A 17,506-nucleotide genomic window follows, 5' to 3' on the forward strand; every position below is an offset into this window, starting at 1 on the left:
CGGGCATGCGCGGCGCCCGCTCCGCCCCCGGGAAGCACCGCCTCCGCCGCCGCCGGGCGCGGGGGGACGAGCGGCGGTGGCCGAGCGGCCGCGCCCTCCATCATGAACCTGCACCAGGTGCTGACGGGCGCCGTGAACCCCGGGGACAGCTGCTTCTCCGTGGGCAGCCTGCACGACCAGCCCTTCACGGTGAGCGTCCCTCGCCGCGGCCGCGTCGCCTCCGCAGGGCCCGGCGCCGAAAGCGGCTGCGTCAGGCGCGGCGGCCGCGGGCGGCCCCGGGCGCGGGGCTGGCCCCGGTGGCGCCGTCCGGCGGCGGCGGCGCCGCCCGAGGAGCCCGCGGGTCTGCGGCCCGGCGGGGCCGGGGACGAGCAAAACTTGTCCGGAGCGGCGGCTCCGATTGCCGGCGGGGGCCCCGGCGGAGCGGAGCCGGCGGGACGGCGGGCACATGCGGGCAGAGGCGGTCCGGGGCCGCGGAGATGTGGTGGCGGTGATAAAAGATTACATAAACGGCAGCCGGGACGTGCGGCTCGCTGTGGAAGGGAGTTTCAGCGCTGCCTTGCAGACAGGAAGGTGGCTGAAATCCTCTCCTGCGCATAGCTGAGGAAGACTTGGTATACCCAGCCCTAGTGGTGCTGAGGTTTTCAAAGCCTGTTTGAAGCCCCTGTCTCTTTAGAGTGGAGAGGAAACACTTCAGTACGTTGTAAAGGCCAAAGTCTTTATTAGCGTGCATTTTCCTTCCTTTTGTTTTGTAAACAGATTTCTGTTGTGTTCTTCTTCCCACCCTCCCTCCGCCTAGGGCTGAAGGGGAATGAAATCAGATGCAGCAAAGTTTCTCAGGGCACCATGCTGGGATATTTTTAGCCTTACCTTTTATGGCTGCCCCCAGCTTCAGCCTGGTGTGCTCTCCAGTTTGATAAGGGATTGATAGGCGGAAATGCAGGAATGAAATCTTGTTGTTTGCTGTCCCGTCTGGTGTATGCAGTTAAATTCATCTAGCTGCTTGCAGCTTCGCCTGGGGCAGGGGAGCAGAGGTGCTTCCCCAGGGTTAGGCTGGCTCTGCGGAGTCTCTGCAGCGTTGTCCGGCCATGTCCTTGCTTCCTATAAATAAGTTCATGTTGGAAGAGATCTTAAACTACAGCAGTTGAGACTTCAGATACCAAATTGTGCCAGACTCTCTAATTTTACATATCCAGAAATGTCAAAGACCCACCTGTGGTGGGAAGCTATTCAGTAAGAGACAAGGAGGTCTGCTTTACAGAGAAATGCTACTAAGCTTTCAAAATATCTTGCCCTAAGTTTGCCATTTTGGTATCATTCTTTTTTGAGGAAAACAATTTGAGTCATTCATGTCACTAGACTCACTTCAGCCTGTTACAGCCGAACCTACTTAAAGTTTTGGAGGTTCCCAGTGGATAAAAATGATAGGAATCTCTTCTTGAGGAGAATGGAATGATTGGGAAGTGTAATTTCTGATACTCATTACTGTGGTCTCTCTTTTGTTTTCATCGATGCATATTGTAACAATGTTTCCTGGACATAAATGTAAAAACATTATCCTTTTCTCTGAAAGGTTGTTAGCGGATTTTTTCCCTCATATTTAAAATGGCCAAACAAAATATCCTTGACTGCTTCAGGGCTGTTTTTGTTGTTGTTACTGGTTCTGCAATGCTGTGTTAAGTTAATGAGATTGCTCAGAAGGATTAAGAAGTTAAAGGTGCTGAAGCTAATTTCTGCTTTTTTTGAAAAGGATGATGGACTTAAGCTTTAGAAAATCCAATGGAAAAAAATTGAACATAGTTTTTCCCTGTCTGAAATTATGATATAAGCATTAATTAGTATAAATACTCTTGAATTGTATTTTGGAAAGGGAAAAAAAAAAACCAAACATGTCAGACTTCTATGCTTCAGTTATTGTGGCTGAGAATATAGGAGTTGATATTTCAAGGTTATGTACAGTACAGGAGGGACAAGTTGTCCTTGTCCAACAGGAGAACTTGGTCTGTAATTTTTTTTTTTTTCAGATACAGTATGCTTCAGGATATTTTCTCATAGACAGCACTGAATATTCAAAGTGAAGTATTTTAAAATATTACAGTTCTAAGCTAAAAGTATCAAGATTCTTCTCTTAAAAGCTGAAAATTTAGAAGGAAAATTAGTATAAAACTTCGTGTATCCAGCAAATCATATGCACCTTTTTGAGTAAGTGCTGTTATATTTCAAGAGGTATTTCGGATTTCTATTGGGGGCAGGTTTGTTGTTCTGACTTTTTTTTAGGATGTGAAGTGTAGAGTGGGAGCATGAGCTTTCTTGGAGAGAACACTGGTAAAGTTTTTAGCCCATCTTTTATTTATGTGTTGAAAAAGGCTCATAAGTATCAAGATACCATAAGAAGCATGCCTGTTGTTTCTCTGCTGAGGGCAGGTGATAGTAATGTATGGCACACTAAATCAATAAGAACCTGGCCCTCAGCTGTCAGAAGTTACCTGTTTATTCTTTATGTCCTTCTCCAGATACTGAATTATTTTATTTTCCATGTACTTGTCCACAGTGGAAACCATCCTTTCTTTTGTTAATGTCAGGTCTGAAATATTTGAGTAAAAGTTTAAAAAGCTCCTGGAGTTTATCACATGGGATTCCTCTGAACTGGTTATTACTGAAGCTGTAGTTAAGTTATTAAGTTAAGCGGGTAATCAGCACTGATACAATGTTTTTGCTTATTCAGTTCTGATTCTGTAAATTTTTTCTAGTCATTAAAAAGTAGCAAAAAGATTTTGGAGGGGGGAAGTCTGTGTGAGCAATAGCAATGCTACAAGTGCAAGTTCCAAGACTGTTACTGAAAATCACAAAAGAGCAATTATTCGTTTATTACACAGATTATTTCAATGGAACCAAAATATTTCCTTGACAAATTTCATTTGTGTGTGTGATTAAAATAATTCTGGACTTGAGACTTGCTTTGTACAATTGATAGAACCAGGAACTAAATATCTGAAGTTGAAAGGCACTTGGAAAATTGGGGTAGGGACGGGGTTCCATAGCTTGGTCAGGACCACACTGAGTTTTCTAAAGCTACTGGGTTGCAATAGAAAAAGGCTTCCCATTGTGCAAAGTTTTTTGGTAAATAAAATGAATTTCTATGACTCAGTGATATTGTTACTTACCTGTCTAGAAAATACTTAATGTTTGCACTTAGAACTCACTGGATATCTGTATTTCAGAAAATTGAGATATTGTAAGAGTAAGTCAAGAAATTACACTGTTTACACCTCACCTGCTTCTTGGTTGGTATTTACTAAAGGGAAGGGATTTAGTAGGGAACTTTTTTAAGAGGTCCTTTTCTTTAAAAATAATACTTGAGTAAAGCTACTCTGGACTTCAGAAATTAATTGTGTATTAACTGAATTAATTAAAAAAATTTCTTTACACATCAATGAAAAGTGCAGTTTCATGATTTGAAGTGCAGTGAAACATGATTCAAAGGGCATGGCCAATCAATTGGGTACTTATATATACTATAATACAGTTATAGTATAATAGTTCAAGTACTTCTGGTAAATAAAAAAGTTGAATTCTTTTTTCCGAAGCATGATGAAATATAATAGCTTAAAATTTAATTTAGCATCCTAATAAAAGAATTTAATTATTTTAAATAAATGTTTAAGTGGATTACTTAGGCTAGTGTAAGTTCTGATGCAAAAGTGGGGATAGAGGGACACCATAGTAAAATAGAATAAAATAATTCAGCAAGATACTATGTGGCTCCTGGTGACTCTTTTGATTTTGACCATTCTATGCACAGGACATAAAAATACAGCAATTATTGCAGTATCATCTGCTTCATAGATTTGTTTTTATCTTGACTTTTACTGAGTTTCGTGTTGTCCTTCAAGCATATATGTTCATCCCATATATGCTTGAATTTGTTTATGTATATGTATCTTTATAAATATGCATGTGTCTGCTGCATGGTCTGCTGCATTTAGCCACGGATAATAGCTGCCCTTCATGTAAGAGAGGTAGGTTAAATAAAATTTCTACAAGTTGTCCAAGCTAATATGTCAGCCCTTACTTAGCTGTAGCAGAAACTACAGCAAAAACTTTGTATGTCAGTACATAGAAGAAATATGTCAAGAAGGTTGATTGTAAGGGGAATAAATGTGTTGAAGGTGCTGTGCTACATGAGAGGTTGAGCCCCCAGTTGTTTGCTTTCCTTCTGTTGAGAGAAATTTCCCAACAGCAATCTCAGATTGTGAGTTCTTTATGTCAGACTTTCACTTTAAAAAGAAATCAGAATAGTTCATATAATTGTCTATACTATTTCCTGTGCTTTTAAAGTACTGTTCTAGTCAAAATTTGTTAGTCTTTTTCAAAGAAGTATTAATTTAGAATTAAGAGCCAACATTGGATTAAAAAAATGGGCAGAATTTTTGTGAAAACCCACTTCTGCAATACAAAATCACATTTATTTTCACAGGTCTGGAACATCTTTAACTTCCTACTTTCAGGCTTGTTTGCTGTGTCAGCAGCAAGTAAGATCCATCGTCCTGCAGCTTGAACTAGTTCTGTCTTGTTTATTTCTGTAACAGAAGAACAAAGCATTGTTTAATAAACATTCCAAGTACGTGATAATATCACATTATCTGCTTGTCTTATTGTGCAAAGACAGCTTTCTTGTAAATGTTCTAGGGCGTTCTTAAGGTGAAAGGCTTTTATGGCCTGCCAATATCAGACATAGAGGCTCTGCTTGCTTCAAAAACTTGTCTTAGGGTTTTAATATTATTTAAAAAAATTAATATATTTTTAGGAATTCTTTCTTCATTCAACAGTGTGACAGCATTTTGTGCCTTTCCCCTCCCTTCCCCCCCTTCCCACAATGGAATATTGGATATATGATACATAATAGATATATGTATATGAAAATATGTATGTGTGTATATGTATACATACAATAAATTCTTATTTTGGATTCACTTGCACTTTGCTTAAGAGAAGATTGGAATTGCCTTTTTTCTTGTTTACCATTTACCACAAAGATGCACTCTTACTAACTCCTGTTAAAATGAAGATGAGTGGCACGTGAAATACCATGGACAAGTCTCACAACAAAAGTTAGATAAAGTGACTGGTAGACAGAATTCATTCTTGTTGTATCTGAAGGGTATGGAAGATATTTCTTACTCCTGAGTACAGTCTTCTATTATACTATACTAAAATACCTCTGCAGTGAATAAAAAAATCTTAAATGTAAAATTAGTCTGGCAGTTAATTTTATGTGTTTTGTTTAGAGAAACATCTTGGTAAGGTACTGCTGCTTAGGAACCTAAGTCTGGGTTCCAGTGAGTGTGTAAGAGGATCTGGCATCTCTGCACAGAATCAGTCTAGTGGGTGAGTTGCAGGGGGGACAATGAAGAACCAAAGGAAGGACACCTTAGGAGGAGTACACATGCTTCCCTCCTAAGGTGTCTGTTCAGTGTGAGGAATAGTGAGAATAGTAGAAAAGGGAGACAGTTGCCAGAAAACTTGGTCACCTTCTTCTTCAGACACTTTTTCCATTGCAATATAAAACTTCTCTACCCTCTGCATCCCTTGCCTTTTGTCTTTGAAACTGTGGTTCTTCTGCAGGTGAGCAGTAACTAAACATCAAAAATAACCTCCAAGTCATCATCCTTCGGCTTGGCTCTATATTTGGAAGCTCTTTGAAAAGGCCTTTTTTTCCCCTTTTTATCTCTTTGGGAACAGTTAAGTTCTACAGGCTTAGGAGATAGTGGCTCTGCAGCTTATTGGGCATTGGGAAGCCAGTGTGATAAGGTATGATCTAATCTGTCTGAACAGATTGATGTCTGAAGTGGTTCCTTTTTTTCCCCCCAAGTGTCAGTCTTTTCAGGTAGTGTGGAGAAATACCAGAACATAAGGAAACAGGAAACAGCAAGTCTAGGGTGCTTTAATACTTTAAGCTACTGTTGTCCATCATAGCCTGGGTTAGCAGGAGCTAGCCTGGGTTCTGACTTTTGAGCAGCAGAACGTTAGAAGGATATAAAGCTGTGAGAGAGCATCCAAAGGGGGACAGTGAAGGGTCTGGAAGGAAAGGCGTATCAGCAGTGACAGCCTGGCTAAGAGGAGACTGAGGGGAGACCTCGTGACAACATGCGTCTTGCTCATAGAGAAAGTGTACAGGCAGGACTGATACCTTCTCACTGGTGACAGGACTCTAGGGAATGGCCTGAAGTTGTGTCAGGGCAGGTATAGGCTGGCTGTTAGGAAAAGGTTGCTCTCTCAGAGGCAACTGGAACAAGCTCCTTAGGGAAGTGGTCACACAGCACTGGCCTGAGAAAATTTAAGAAGTGTTTTGACATTGCACTTGGGCATGTGGTTTGATTCTTGTGTAGGGCCAGGAGTTGGATGCTGATGATCTTTGTGGGTCCCTTCCAGCTCAGGATATTCTATAATAACTGTTTTAAATCTTATTTCCTGATGTGTTGATGAATATGTGTTTCCTCAAGTCTCCAATGTGTAATGTTTGATAGTTACTAATAGAGTTCTTTCAGTGCAAAATGTCAACTCTACTGAGGTCTTAAAACCAATGGAGTTGTGATCTCATTGAAATAGTTATTTTATGGATAATGGTATGTGTTACGCACTATGATGGAAGTATGGCATTTTATGTGAGGTTACCAGGCCAAGTGCAAGGTGCTGCACCTAGGTTGGGGCAATCCCTGTTATCAGTCCAAGCTGGGAATGAAGGGATCGAGAGCGGCCCTGTGAGAAGGACTTGGGGGTGCTGGTGGGTGATAGGCTGGACATGACCCAGCCATGGGCACTCACAGCCCAGATAGCCAAACGTGTCCTGGGCTGCATCCAAAGCAAGGCAAAGGATGGGATTCTGTCCCTCTGCTCTGCTCTGGTGAGACCCCACCTGGAGTCCTGCATCCAGCTCTGGGGTGCCAGCACAGGAAAGGCAAGGAGCAAGTCTGCAGGAGGGCCATTAATATAATTAGAAGGATGGAGCTGAGAGAAATTCACTCTGGAAAAGAGGAGTAAGGATTATCTTATCGTGGTCTTCCTGTTCCTGAAGGGAGCCTACAAGAAAGATTGAGAGAGAGCATGTAGTGACAGGACAAGGGGAAATGGCTCCAGACTGAGAGTAGGTTTAGATTAGATGACGGAAAGAAATTCCTTACTGTAAGGTTAATGAGGCACTAGAATAGTTGTCCAGAGAAGCTGTGGGTGCCTCATCCCTGGAAGTGTTCAAGGCTGGGGTTCTGAGCAATCTGGTCTAATGAAATATGTTCCTGCCCATTGCAATAGAGTTTGAACCAGATGATCTTCAAGGTCCCTTCCAATCCAAGCCATTCTTTGTTTTCTATCCTATGATTGTGGTGGTGGCACAAGATGGTTTCAGGCTTGTCTGTGAAGCTAGAAATGGAGAAAACCAGATGGGAGAAGTATACTAAGTCTTTGAAGTGCTGATGAATCCTGGGGGGTCATATGCACACAGCAGGTAGGTTTCATACAGCCTTTGACACTTCAATCTTAACATAGAAATCTAGACGCATCTTTATTATAAATGTATTAATGTATTTACGTGGAAACACTTCCTTTGGTTTGTTTTTGTTTTCCTTAAAACTGCCTCTACAGAATGCTAAATTCTAAGGAATGGCTTTATGAAAAATTGTCTATATGATATTTCTGAATAATCTTTTTCTGGTGAACTGTGGACTTAACCAGGAAGTCACTAGGTGAGATCATTTTTAACTGAAGAAAAAAGCATTCTGTGGTGAACAGGTCTGAAGTTCATGCCATCACAACATCAAAAAAATTACTTTAGCATTTGAACAAAAATTACTACTCGGTCTCCTCTTTTGAATGACTTTTTGCTTAGATTGCTTTGGAACCTGTAGGTGAGTGTGCTGATTAGTAATAAATGCTGCTCTTTTGACAAGAGGAATTACTCTGCTTGAATGTGTTGAAGCTGAAGGGGGAACTGGACAGGAAGGGGCTCAAAAACCTATTAGTTATAAGTGATCATAAATAAGTATATGGTTATATTTAGTCTGCAGAATTACAGACAGCATTTTCAATTATGAGGTGGTGCCTGGTGTTCTGCTGGTTGCAGTGTGATAACTGAATATTGGCTGGGAGTGGTGAGCACAGTCTTCTTGTTAAAACTCTTCTTTGAAGTGTCACTTAATCCTTTGTGGGGAAGAATGTCTTTGGACCAAAATCTAAATAGTTTTCATTATTTTAAGGTGTGTGATGGTATGGCAGTCTAGGCCAGTCTTGGTAAAAGTACTCTTGCATGTAAAACACTTGAAAACATGTTCATCAGATTTCAAATTTATATATCTATCTTTCAATTATTCTGTTTTTGTTTTCAAGTCCACAGTTTTTATTTACCATATTAGAAATTAGTAGAGGAGTTGGTTGTAAGGCATGATCATTTCTGTCAGTGTATGGAAATCTTCCATCTTCAGTTTTGGTGATGCTATTCTGCTCTTGAAACTTTTAGTCAATTAAAATGGTATATTTTTTATCCTTTTATCGTTCTCTTGCTAACAGAACACTTGTTTATGCTCTTAATTTTGTTGCTATCATTCTGACTAACTTTTTAATGAGTGCATTCCTTATTCTAAGAATTTCATCCTTGAATGAAAGGATGCTTTGTTATGCTAATTGGATGGTTTTCCTCACAGTTGTTTCCACAATTTTCTCCAGTGTTTAATCTTTTCCTCTATCTGTGCTCAGTATCTCATAAAACGTCCAAGAAGATAGGAAAAAATTTTGACACAAGCATTGCAAGACTCAGTGGATTGGCTCTGTGAATGTGTTAGTATATCAACATACTCAGTGGAAATATAAACTTGAGAGAATAGAATTGCAAATAACAGGAGACTCAGCAAGTCTGAGAGGACAGGTTTACTTCTGTATAACTAAGCTTCAAGTTGTTACCCTTCTGATTTTTGCCTGTACAAAGTCCTTACTAAGTGTTTTACTAAAATTATAGTTCTTCAATTCTATTCCATCTTTACAGAAATTAAAAAACTAAAATAAAAGCTTCTGAATTCTCTTGTCTCCAATCTAAGAAATATATTACCTTTTCCTACTTTGCACAAACTTTGCTTTTTGTGCTTTTACTTTCCTTTTAGATGTTTTTGTATCTCCACATTTTTTTGGTTTTTCTATCACAAACCAGTTTGCTTATTATGCAAGTCTTATGATGCACTAGTAAGCCTGGAGAAAAAGCAATTTGCCACTTCTGTTGCGTAGTTTTAAGTTGCAGACATCTGTATTTTCTCTGCAAAGACCTCTTCTGACTGTATAGTGTGTTTACATGGATAGGATACATGGACTATGCTGTTTCATACTTCACTGATACACTGTAAGTAGATAAAGCTTTACATTATTTTGGAGTGTTTTTTTTGTTTTCTTTGCATGTTTATAATTATTTTTTTTAATATACTGTAGGCATATGCATCAGGATGTGATATTGTGGTACTGGGGACTGACTTTGAAAGATTACAGATAATCCCTGGAGCGAAACATGGAAACGTTCAAGTGGGATGTGTGGACTGTTCAATGCAACAGGGGAAGGTATGTAGAGCAGTGTTTCTAATAATGTTCCAGCAATGTCATGTTAAGCACCTTCTTAGGAATGTGTACACTTGCAAGTTAGGGCAAAAATACTACAATGAATAGTAAAATGACTGATTGCTTTCTGTCTTTAACTGTAAGCAGCACAGTAAATGTAAATAGTAACCATAGATATGATAGATGGTTCTAGAAGATAGGTAGGACTGCACAGAAGGCTGTGGATTTGGGGCTACATTCAGGGCAAGAATTTGACTAAGAGATTACTAAATTGGAGGCAAAAGTAATTTATTCACTGTGGATTTGCACTACTGGGCATGTCATTGACATACTTTGACATGTTAGTGGCTGGCAGGAGATGAGTGCTTCCACAAAAATCGCTTTCAGATTATCCAGAAAAATTACATATGTTTCAAGCAATTCATAAAACCTCTCTTGGATGGGGTTTGCTTTCTTGAATTCTTAGCTTTTGGGTTTTTTTTGTAAGTAGGTCTGTGTCAGAATGCTGTGTTTCAAGACAACAGTGGGGTTTAATTCCTTCTAAGAGAGCTTTTTTTTTTAAATTTTCCTGTCAGGGTGAAAAATAAATAACCAGGTAACTGTTCACTGGGATGTCACAGTTCCATAATACCCCTTTGGGGTGTCACAAGGATTAAACTGTTGACCAATTCAGTGGGAACTCTGGATAACTATTTGTTAATGTAAGAGGGGTTTTCTATCTCTGTTGCTTCTTTAAGCTTGTCCATGTGAGTAGATAATGTCAGCTTTCTGCTCATTACTACCAGCCTTATGAACTGATGGGAGCTTTGTTTATACTCCATGTCCATCTTGAGACAAGATGGGTTATATTCCATGTTCATCTTATGTCCATCTTGAGACAAGACCTCTGATGGAAACCAGTTTGTGTGTTTACATGTGAGCACTGTGCTAATGAAACCCCAGCCACACCCTGTTCCTGGTTTTTAACATTTGAGTGATAAACTCTTGCAGTGCTAGCGAAGGAACACAAAAATGAGATATGTTCTCTGTATCTCTGGCACCTCATAGCCATAGTCTATCTGGGTTTCTCCACTGTCTGCTGTTAACTAGAAGGGTTTTTTTTTGAGTTCACTAGCATTATTTCTCTAAATTTGTAAGGTCATATGGATTGCATTATACCAATTTTGTATGCATTTAAATGAAAAATTGTCCTTGAATTGTAAATGAACACACCTGAATATATCACACTGTAAGGCTTACTGAGCTTCAGAGTTTTTTCATTTCTTAAGTAGACCTGTGAGGTCATTTTGAGTCTGCAAGTTGGTATTGTTTGCTGTGAGGAAACTGGATGTGTTTCTAAATGCTGAAGTACTAAGCAGTGGATGGCTAGGAATTTGCTTATTGACCAGATTGATCAGTGCATTTTCAGGTCATTCTTAAAAGGGTGGAATTTCTCCTTAGACATTCTTCATCAGTACTGACACACAAATTCCACTTTGGTTTGTCAAAATGTACAGTTCTAATGCTCTCAGTGTGTCTTCATAGGAGACGTACTCCAGCTCTCTGACCATTTTTCTGTCCCTTCTTTGGACCCAACATGTCCATGTCTGCCTGGTTCTGGGGACACTGGATGTGGTACTGCAGGTGATGTCTCAGTAGGGTAGGGAAATCGTCCCCCTCACCCTACTGGCCATCCTTTTTTTGGAGCAGTCCAGGACATGATTGGCTTTCTGGGATACAGACACATGCTGCCAGCTCACATATAGTTTTTTTTGTCCACCAGTACCCCCAAATCTATGTCCACAGGGTTGCTCTCAATCTGTTCATTTCCCTAGTCTGTTCTGGTGGTATTTTTTCAGACAGACCCAGGTGCAGGACTTTGCCCTTGGACTTTTTGAAGTAGATGTTCACATGGTCACACCTCTCTGCCTGCCAAGGTCCCTCTGGCTGGCATCCCTCCCCTCCAGCCTGTTGCCTGCCCCACACAGCTTGGTGTTGTCAAGGGAACTTGGTGGAGGTGCTCTCAACCCCACCGTTACTCTTTTTGGCGGAATGCAGCTCAGTGAAGATGCGGGGTGAGTGGCTGTGGAAACTAGTGGGAAGTTTTGGGAGCGGCAGTTGCTCTGGACACTACAAGTTGAGCATTTAGGAATGCTAATATTATCTTTTAAACACACTGAACAATAAAATAGGGAAAAATGTCTACATTTGAAGAACAGGAACAAAGGAAAAAATCCAATCAATATGAGTTAATATAAATTTTTGCTGTTGGGTATGGAATGGAATTATTAGAGAATACAACAGTAAGTGAGGTATTTAAAGAGAATTAGAGAGGGCATGTATTAGTCTGCAAAATGCCTGAAGAAACTTTTTCCTTGCAAATATGACAAAATTATTCTTGGCATTTTTGGGTCAGGCTGATGTTAGCAGGATGGAAATTTATTTAACTATCTGTTCTTCTAATGTAGAGGGTTTCTCTTAAAGCTGTGGATGTGTGGATTTTAGGATCTGTATGAATCTCTATGTTTGTATAGATCTCAGGTATGATAGTTTGGTTTCCTTTCAAACTTTAGTGGTTGATACTGGAATCAAAATATATTTTATAAAGTGAATCTAACTTTGTTATTTTTAAAGGAAAACTATGATTACATTAAGTCAGAATTTTACAGAACTAGAATATTGATTATTGTAGCTTAATCTATCTGTAGATGTTCTCCAGGATGTCTATTGTTCATGACCTATGCAGACTCCTTAATTTTTGTAAATCTGTAATTCAAAATACTTTTTGGCCACATTGTCATTTGACAGTTCTCTCACACTCTCTGCCTGAGGTCTTAACATACATTTGACTTATTTTGTTTCTTCTTAGCAAGATGCCTTCAGATTGAATAGTATTAATTTTGTCCTAATGCAAGTTTGAGGTGGGTGATAATCTGTGAAGAATAAGACTTTCAAACGATGACTTAAAACTGATCGTATTGCAACTTTTTTTGGACTGTTTAATGTTAACCTTTGGTAGTAGTTTTATTTGCAGTTTTCTGCATTGGGTCTTTTCTTTGCATAGTTTGGGCCTTTTGAAATAACTTTTTAAAAGATAGCCTGTTCTAATGCTAGGGAAGTTCACAAAAGTGCTCTAATTGTGTACTGGTTCCATATCTGAGAATATGAAATCTGCAGATTGTTTTGAGTGTTTATGTAGTTTAATATGGGAAGAATATTGCTGATAATCTGATTTTAAAAAATCATTCAGCTATACTCTCAGTAGTTTACCATGATTAATGAGTAAATGGAGGATTGTATTTTTATTATTGACAACACTAGCTTAGTGATTTTTGGTAAATGTAATTTTCTCTGTTCAAAGGGAAGTACGGATGTGAGCTTCAAATTTATCTACAAGCAGGATTAAAAGTAAAATCAACCATTTGCATCTTGGTTTTGTTTCTTTAACTTGTTTCTGTGTGTTTATATACATATAAATGTGTATTAATTTAGATTGCAGCTTCTTATGGAAAGGTGATTTGTATCTTTGAGCCAGTTAGCATCTTGAAGCAGAACAGCAGTCATCATAATGTAAGTATTTCATCAGTCCTTAATTTGAGTAGTTACAAAGCTTGACAGATTTTACTTTAAAGTTTGCTTTAAAGATGAAGCTTTTTTGATGTCTTCTTTTAAGGCTAGAATAAAGTTGAGATATAAAGGTAGTGCTTGGGAAGGGAAAAGGGTGGGATAAGGACAGAGGCCTGTAATTTGAAATAGTTTTAAGGAAGATAGGCTTTACTATAAGGCTTCATGTTACTTGCTTATATAACCCTGCAGTTCATAACCAAAATACACCAGAACCCAGAAAGATATGCACAGCCCCATTCTGCCTTGAGTGTAGCCATTCCTTAAAACAGGAATTCCATTTTGAACCATCCTGTATACCCTTTATGTTTTGTTTTGTTTTACAGTTCTTACTTTAACTTTTGGTTATGAAATTACACGCCCTTGGCCAAATTGTAATAGTTTCAGAAATCTGCGACTTTTTTAGAGTATCTGACTAAATGATTATACTTCAACATTACAGTGATGAATAAGAAAAATTGCTCTTTTGGGGCTTACTTTTGGTGACAGTGGTTTAGTGATTAAGATCCAGAATCTTAATTTCTGAATAATAAATATGATTTAGGGCAAGTTACTTAGCCATGCTTCTTACATGAGGAGGCATATGGCTATAATTAGAAGCATTAGATTCTAATTAAAGTCAGTTTGTTGATATAAGAACTTTGGCAGCAATTGCTCAAGGAGCTTCTTTCTCCCTCTTCAGGGGTTTTGTCAACATTTGTATTAACGAACTGTTTATATGATCATCAAGTGGTTTCTCCTCTTTGTACTAACCAACTCAGTCATAAGATTCTGGGGTGTATGTGTAAACTTGTGGTAAATTATGTATTAATTAAATAGCTGGAAATGAACACCTATGTAATAATTTACGACACTGGAAAACAGTGGAATAAAATTACAGTAAGGTGTGAGATATCACACTCTTGTGAACACTTTGGATATAATGCTCCTGGTTTTGGTCCATCCACTCCATTTTCCAGGTGTTTCCATCCTGAATAATATTCTATACTGGTAAAGAGTACACTTAGTTTGAAACTTGAGTTGGAGTAGTAACTGTAAGCAGTAGAGGAAGCACTCACCACCCACAATGTTTTCAAATGTTTTTAGTTGAAGAAATATTCTGTTACTTCATTTTTTCAGTTGACTTTTATGCAATGGTTTCCAGCATATTATTTGATGTTATTGTAAGATTGTCTCTGTGTTCCATTTACTGAAATGTTCAGGGTCTAAAAAAGCCCCAAAAAACCAGCTTTGCAAATACTCTGTGTAGGTCCTTATCTGCAGCTGCTTCTTGTTGTCTTTTGGCAGTATGAATTTTGACAAATGTTTTTAGTTTCTTCTGTAGATCAAAACATAAAACCTTTTTGTTCTATAACAGAAACAGACAAGATAAATATTTTGTAAACTTAATCCTCAACTTGTTTTAGAGAGTGAAGTAGTGATGCAAAAGAGAAAAGTACTTGACTGTTCTGTTGTATATTTGAAAAAAAAAGAGTGGAGGGGAGTATCACGTGTTATATTGACCTTTCTGAACTCCTAATTCAGCAGTGGTACAGATATCAAACACCAGATGCCTTTAACTTGTTTAATTTTTGATATCTTTTAAATCTTGCTTCCTCCTAAAAAAATTCCAGTAATAATCTTATATACTAATTTTTCTCAAGCTAAACTTTCAAAATAAGAAGTTAAAAATCTCATAAATTTGGCCATATTAATGAAAAGCTATTTTGTTTTAACATCAGAATGAATCAATTTTCATTAGATAAGCAGTAACTTATGTTAAACACCTTCATAAAATCTGGAGAATGCAGTGAAGATGTACAGTTTATATTATAAAAAGAGGACAGAGGAGAATGAAGAGTTTTCATGCTAATGTTTGTAAATACTTAAAATTTCAGATGTTACATTACCAGTGGCAGAAGAATGCTCAAATCTCACTGGAAGCCATAGTGCATAATCTAACATGGGATCCCACAGGTACGAACAGATTAAGAGAAACACTTTTCTATTTGATACTGCACCTATTTTTTTATTTTATATTTCGTCATTGCTTGTGGACAAGGAAAAGGGTTTTTTTCTGTCCTAGTATGATAGAGAATACTGAAGTGGAGTGAAATGTACCTTTTGTCACTTATTACAGGAGAGCTAACATACTAAGTGCATCTGTATGGCTCGATTATTCTTATCTGAGCAGATAAGAAAACGTGGCTTAAATGGTAAATATTTCTTGAGAAAGAGTAATGTCTGCAGTAGACCTAGGCATTTATTTTAAAGAATAACTAAAATTTTATTATTTTCATAGTTTGAACTGTAGATGCTCAAATCTACAAAAAAAAGTCTAGGAAAGGTGCATTTGCCAGATTCTTTTCTGCAGTTTCAGCTTTGCAGTACTTTTTTTTTTTTCTCTCTTTCTCTATAAAAATCTATAGTTTGATACTTGTTTGTTGTTAGATTTCCATAAATATTTGTTCCAGGTACTCGCCTTCTGACTGGTTCCAGTTGTCTTCAACTTTGGTCCAATGTTCCTTTGGAAAATCCTGCTGACAATGATAGTACTGAAAGAGCCCATGTTGGACTTGGAGAGTGGAGATGTATCTGGCAATGCAAGTAAGGAACCCATTTAAAGACAAGTAATTCAGTTTTCTTTACTGATTCATACATTTGAGATTAAATACTTAGTGTAGTTACGTGAAATGCTATTGCATACTGTTACTTGATAAATATTATTGATGTGAGGTAAACTTTAATCATATTTCCCTTGACTATGTGACATTCTTTCTTTTTATAAGATGAGTTGCAATTGGTTTTAGAGCAATTCTTCAGTTACAGAGAACACTAGTAAAATACTGAGGGAAGGCTAATATTGAAGCTCTCCAATAGGCACTGTTCCTTGTAGAAGAAATAAGGTGAAAGCTGTGTAATTGCTGGTAGGACTGATTAAAAAAAGCTTCCTTCTATGTTCAGTGTACTCTTATTGTTGTTTCCTTCTTACTTCTTGCACATCCACCCCCTACTTTCACTTGTACTCTTTCTAGATTTATTCTGGGAATTTGGAACAGTCAAGGTTGATACATTCTCTTTATTGTGTCTCTGAATTCTCTTCTTGTATTCATGTTGATTTTGATATTTGCATTTGTATATTGTGCATTCAGAAGAATTTTAGTTTAGTGCTTAAGTTTATAAGACAATTTAAATCGTTCTGCCATAGGTAGACTTTTACTAGTACAATGGGGTGGGTACATTGTTCAGGTAAGAGCAGTGTACCATATGGCCATCTCCTAAAGAAGTTTCCTGAAGTGGCTGACTGTGAAGACCCACCTGAAGTTACTCTTTGTGAAACATTTAGAATTCTAGCAGGTAGTTCTATAGGTAGTTTTCTGGATGTACCAGAAAAACATCCAGTTTATGATCCTTCAGTTATTCCTTTTTCTCTGTACTTGAACTTTTATCAGTGTTTAAAAACCCAAGGTCATCCAAATGACCATTGAAAAACTTTCCTTCGTGTGTGGTGAACTTTCTAAATACAAGAAGTTGAAGACTTGCTCTATTTTTTGAAGCATTTTTGTGTGCTCATCTCTCAGCTTAATAAGAGATGTCAGCCTGTAGACAGACTGCCATTGAGTGTAGCTTTAGAATCTGGGGTTCTGGTAACAGTAGTCAAAATCATATAGAGAGTGCTTTTCTTCTGTCCCTTCAATTAACAGGTTTTGCATTTGTATCATATATGAAGACTAACAGAAGTCTTCTCAGCTCTTCACCTGTTTTTCTCTTTTAAACTCTCTTTGTTGGAGATAGAGCAGAGTGTTGCCTTCTTTGAAGGAGTAGGTCCTGGAACGGGTCAACAGAACTTGCTTTTTTTGTATACTTTTATGCCTGTATGTCTCCTGGCATTTGTACTGCAATTAGATTTATAATAGGTTTTTCTTGTAGAAAAGTCTGCAAGAATGTTATTTTGCCCCTGCAAATATCCTGTTTTAATGCCTGAAGGAAACATTTCCAAATGTTTTCATATTTGCCCCAGCAGGAGAATTTTGCTTAAACCTGGGTTGACTTCTTTGATACAGGGCTTTTGTAATTGCCTTGCTCTTGTTGCTGCACCTAAACGCACCCTAGTTTTATTGACCTTGATCCCTTTTGAAAGTTACACCTCAACAACTTGTTCCATGTGTATTAAATTCAAGATGAAAATGTACACTGTATCTGTTCTGTGCAATTAAATTTTTCTATGTTCTTGTTGCTATTAATAGGCTTTGTTGCTTAGTCAATAACTGAGTGCTTCAAGCCCTGTAAAAGATTTCTTAGGACATCCAATTCAAGTGAAATGCTCCAAAAGTTAACC

General features: G+C 38.2%; 1 protein-coding gene across 4 annotated transcripts in view; it reads left to right on the forward strand.

Moving 5' to 3' along the window:
• The first annotated feature begins 30 nt into the window (after window positions 1–30).
• Window positions 31–17,506, forward strand: part of DMXL1 (Dmx like 1) — a 76,627-nt gene continuing 59,151 nt past the window's right edge. For all 4 annotated transcript variants that reach the window (XM_064403898.1, XM_064403899.1, XM_064403900.1 and 1 more), the window contains exons 1-5: window positions 31–189; window positions 9,463–9,588; window positions 13,057–13,134; window positions 15,066–15,144; window positions 15,642–15,774. In XM_064403898.1, coding sequence (XP_064259968.1) covers window positions 103–189; window positions 9,463–9,588; window positions 13,057–13,134; window positions 15,066–15,144; window positions 15,642–15,774 — 503 coding nt within the window. In that variant the 5' untranslated portion in view covers window positions 31–102. The remainder of the gene's footprint in view (window positions 190–9,462; window positions 9,589–13,056; window positions 13,135–15,065; window positions 15,145–15,641; window positions 15,775–17,506) is intronic.

This window comes from Passer domesticus, chromosome Z, assembly GCF_036417665.1.
Source record: "Passer domesticus isolate bPasDom1 chromosome Z, bPasDom1.hap1, whole genome shotgun sequence".
NCBI classification, from domain to species: Eukaryota; Metazoa; Chordata; class Aves; order Passeriformes; family Passeridae; genus Passer; species Passer domesticus.